This window comes from Ischnura elegans, chromosome 4 (genome assembly GCF_921293095.1).
Source record: "Ischnura elegans chromosome 4, ioIscEleg1.1, whole genome shotgun sequence".
Taxonomy (NCBI): Eukaryota; Metazoa; Arthropoda; class Insecta; order Odonata; family Coenagrionidae; genus Ischnura; species Ischnura elegans.
The window spans coordinates 4,087,085-4,089,275 of NC_060249.1; the positions used below are offsets into that span (position 1 = coordinate 4,087,085).

At 46.3% G+C, this 2,191-nt stretch overlaps 2 protein-coding genes across 2 annotated transcripts; both read right to left on the bottom strand.

Moving 5' to 3' along the window:
* Positions 1 to 337: 337 nt before the first annotated feature.
* On the bottom strand, positions 338 to 736 carry LOC124157073. The gene has a single exon (XM_046531544.1). It carries the CDS (start codon positions 734 to 736, stop codon positions 338 to 340), a length of 399 nt encoding a protein of 132 aa, XP_046387500.1.
* A 30-nt stretch (positions 737 to 766) lies between these two features.
* Positions 767 to 1,804, bottom strand: LOC124157076. Its single transcript, XM_046531550.1, has one exon. The coding sequence runs from the start codon at positions 1,802 to 1,804 to the stop codon at positions 767 to 769; it is 1,038 nt and encodes a 345-aa protein (XP_046387506.1).
* Between the last annotated feature and the right edge of the window lie 387 nt (positions 1,805 to 2,191).

Below are 2,191 nucleotides of genomic sequence, written 5' to 3' on the forward strand. Positions count from 1 at the left end.
TCCAATGTATTTCTTTCCGCACTCGCATGGAATTTCGTAGACTCCTGGTGTTTTCAGTCCGAGGGGATCCTTTACTCTCACCAGTTGATCCCCGAGCTTTGGAGGTGGTAAATGAATTGTCTTAATATTATATCTGCATAGAATGCGTTGTATCTTTCCGGATATTGTGGATACATAGGGAAGAAAGGCTTTCGCGGTCGGCTCTTCTTGCGGCTCCCTTATGCCGCCAATGGGCTTGTTAAAGGTCCTTTTTAGGGCCTCAGAAATCTGATGTTTGCTATAGCCATTTTTCCGAAACGTCATCTTCAGGTGCTTTATCTCATTCTGGATGCTCTCGTTATCGGGAATCTTCTTCGCTCTGTGCAATAGAGTAGACCACAGCTTGCTTCAGTGACGGGTGGTGATGACTCTGATTGTTGAGATATAGGTCCGTGTGAGTCGCTTTCCTGTATATGCTGTGTCCCGGGCTTCCATCTTTCTTTTTCTGGATTAGAATGTCGAGGAACGGGAGTTGGCCATTTGTCTCTTTTTCCATGGTAAATTTAATGCTCGGATGCTGACTATTCATGTGGGCGAAGAACAGGTCCAGGGCGTCTTTTCCGTATGGCCAGATCAGGAATGTGTCGTCCACATATCTAAAAAAGCATTTGGGTTGCAGTGGAGCTGAGTTGAGAGCCTGTTTTTCGAAGTTTTCCATGTAAAAATTCGCAATTGCTGGGGATAGCGGCAAACCCATGGCCACACCCTCTGTCTGCTCGTAGAATTGTCAATCGAATGAGAAATAGGTCGAAGTCAGCACATGATGGAAGATATTGACTGTGTCAGGGTCGAATCTTTCTGCTAAAAGCCGCATCGTGTCAGCCAATGGTACACAGGTAAAGAATGATACCACGTCCAGGCTGACAAGGATGTCAGTCGTGTCCACTCGGATCTCTTTGATGGTCTCGACGAATTCCAGTGAGTTCTTGACATGATGTTCACTTACACCCACATGTGGTGCAAGAATGCCAGTTAGATATTTTGCCAGATTATAGGTTGGTGAACTTATGGCGCTCACGATTGGTCTAAGTGGAACTCCTTCCTTATGGATCTTCGGTAATCCGTAGATTCTGGGAGGCACCGGTGCCTCTGCTCGAAGGTGCCTCGCTGTCTCCAGTGGAATTCCCGCTTCTTTGATAAGCTTGATAGTTTTTCTGCTTATAGAGTCCATGGGGTCTCGTGGAATTCTCTTGTATGAGTTGTTTGTGAGTAACTCCTGCATCTTCTCTTGATAATCTAATGTTTTCATGAGTACGGTAGCGTTGCCGTTGTCGGCTGGTAGGATGGTTACTGCAGTATTTTTCCGTAAGGATCGCAGAGCAGCCCTTTCTTTAAAACTGATGTTGGACTTGGGCGGCACATCTTTCTTCAAAGTCATAGATATCTCCGCTCTTATATCTTCTGCGGCGTCATTGGGTAGTTTTCGTACTGCTTGAACCACTCCACCGATGATGTCGCTGAATGGTATAGATCGTGGTGCCGGTGCAAAGTTCAGGCCCTTGGAGAGAACAGATAAGGTGCCTTCGTCGATCCTCTCGTCTGTGAGATTTATTACCAAGCGGTGGCGATCTGGTATCGTGTTTTGTTTCTTTTTTCTTCTAGGTAGACGCTCAAACTTCTGCTTCAGTATCTCCGTGTCACGGTTATGCAATGAATCACCCAAGGCTGCGGTGGCCCGATCAACATGCTCCCAGTCAATCGGTGAAAGAATGGTAGAGAGGCGTAGGTGAAGATCTCCCAGAGTTTTGGCGTTGTGATCCAGCATCCGTCGTTTGTTCTGTATTTGTTCTCTGAGCAGGGCAAGGTTGGTCCGTTGGAGAATAGGGTGGTTTCCTATTATTTTTTTATTGCCTAAATCGAAAGATTATTACTCCTGGAGTACGTATTTGACGCTTTTAGATTTTTAAATGACAATATCTATTTTTCGCGATTAAATGAAAAGTGAAAATTTTCAAGCGCGCGAAAACGGGACGCGTAACTATGAATGTCGGGAAATCTCTCCGTGCGACGTATTTCTGGTTCCCCCTCCGCCCGGTGAGGTGACCTTGAGGCGAGGCTTAGCGCTGATACGTCGCAGGCTGCCAGCGGGTAGCCTAGTACCCTGCTGGCTGGTAGCGCTTGGCTTAAATAAGGATTATTAATACCTTATCAA

Coding starts and splice junctions, on each gene's coding strand:
- LOC124157073 (XM_046531544.1), bottom strand. CDS start 736: ATGGGTTTGCCGCTATCCCCAGCAATTGCGAATTTTTACATGGAAAAC.
- LOC124157076 (XM_046531550.1), bottom strand. CDS start 1,804: ATGCTGGATCACAACGCCAAAACTCTGGGAGATCTTCACCTACGCCTC.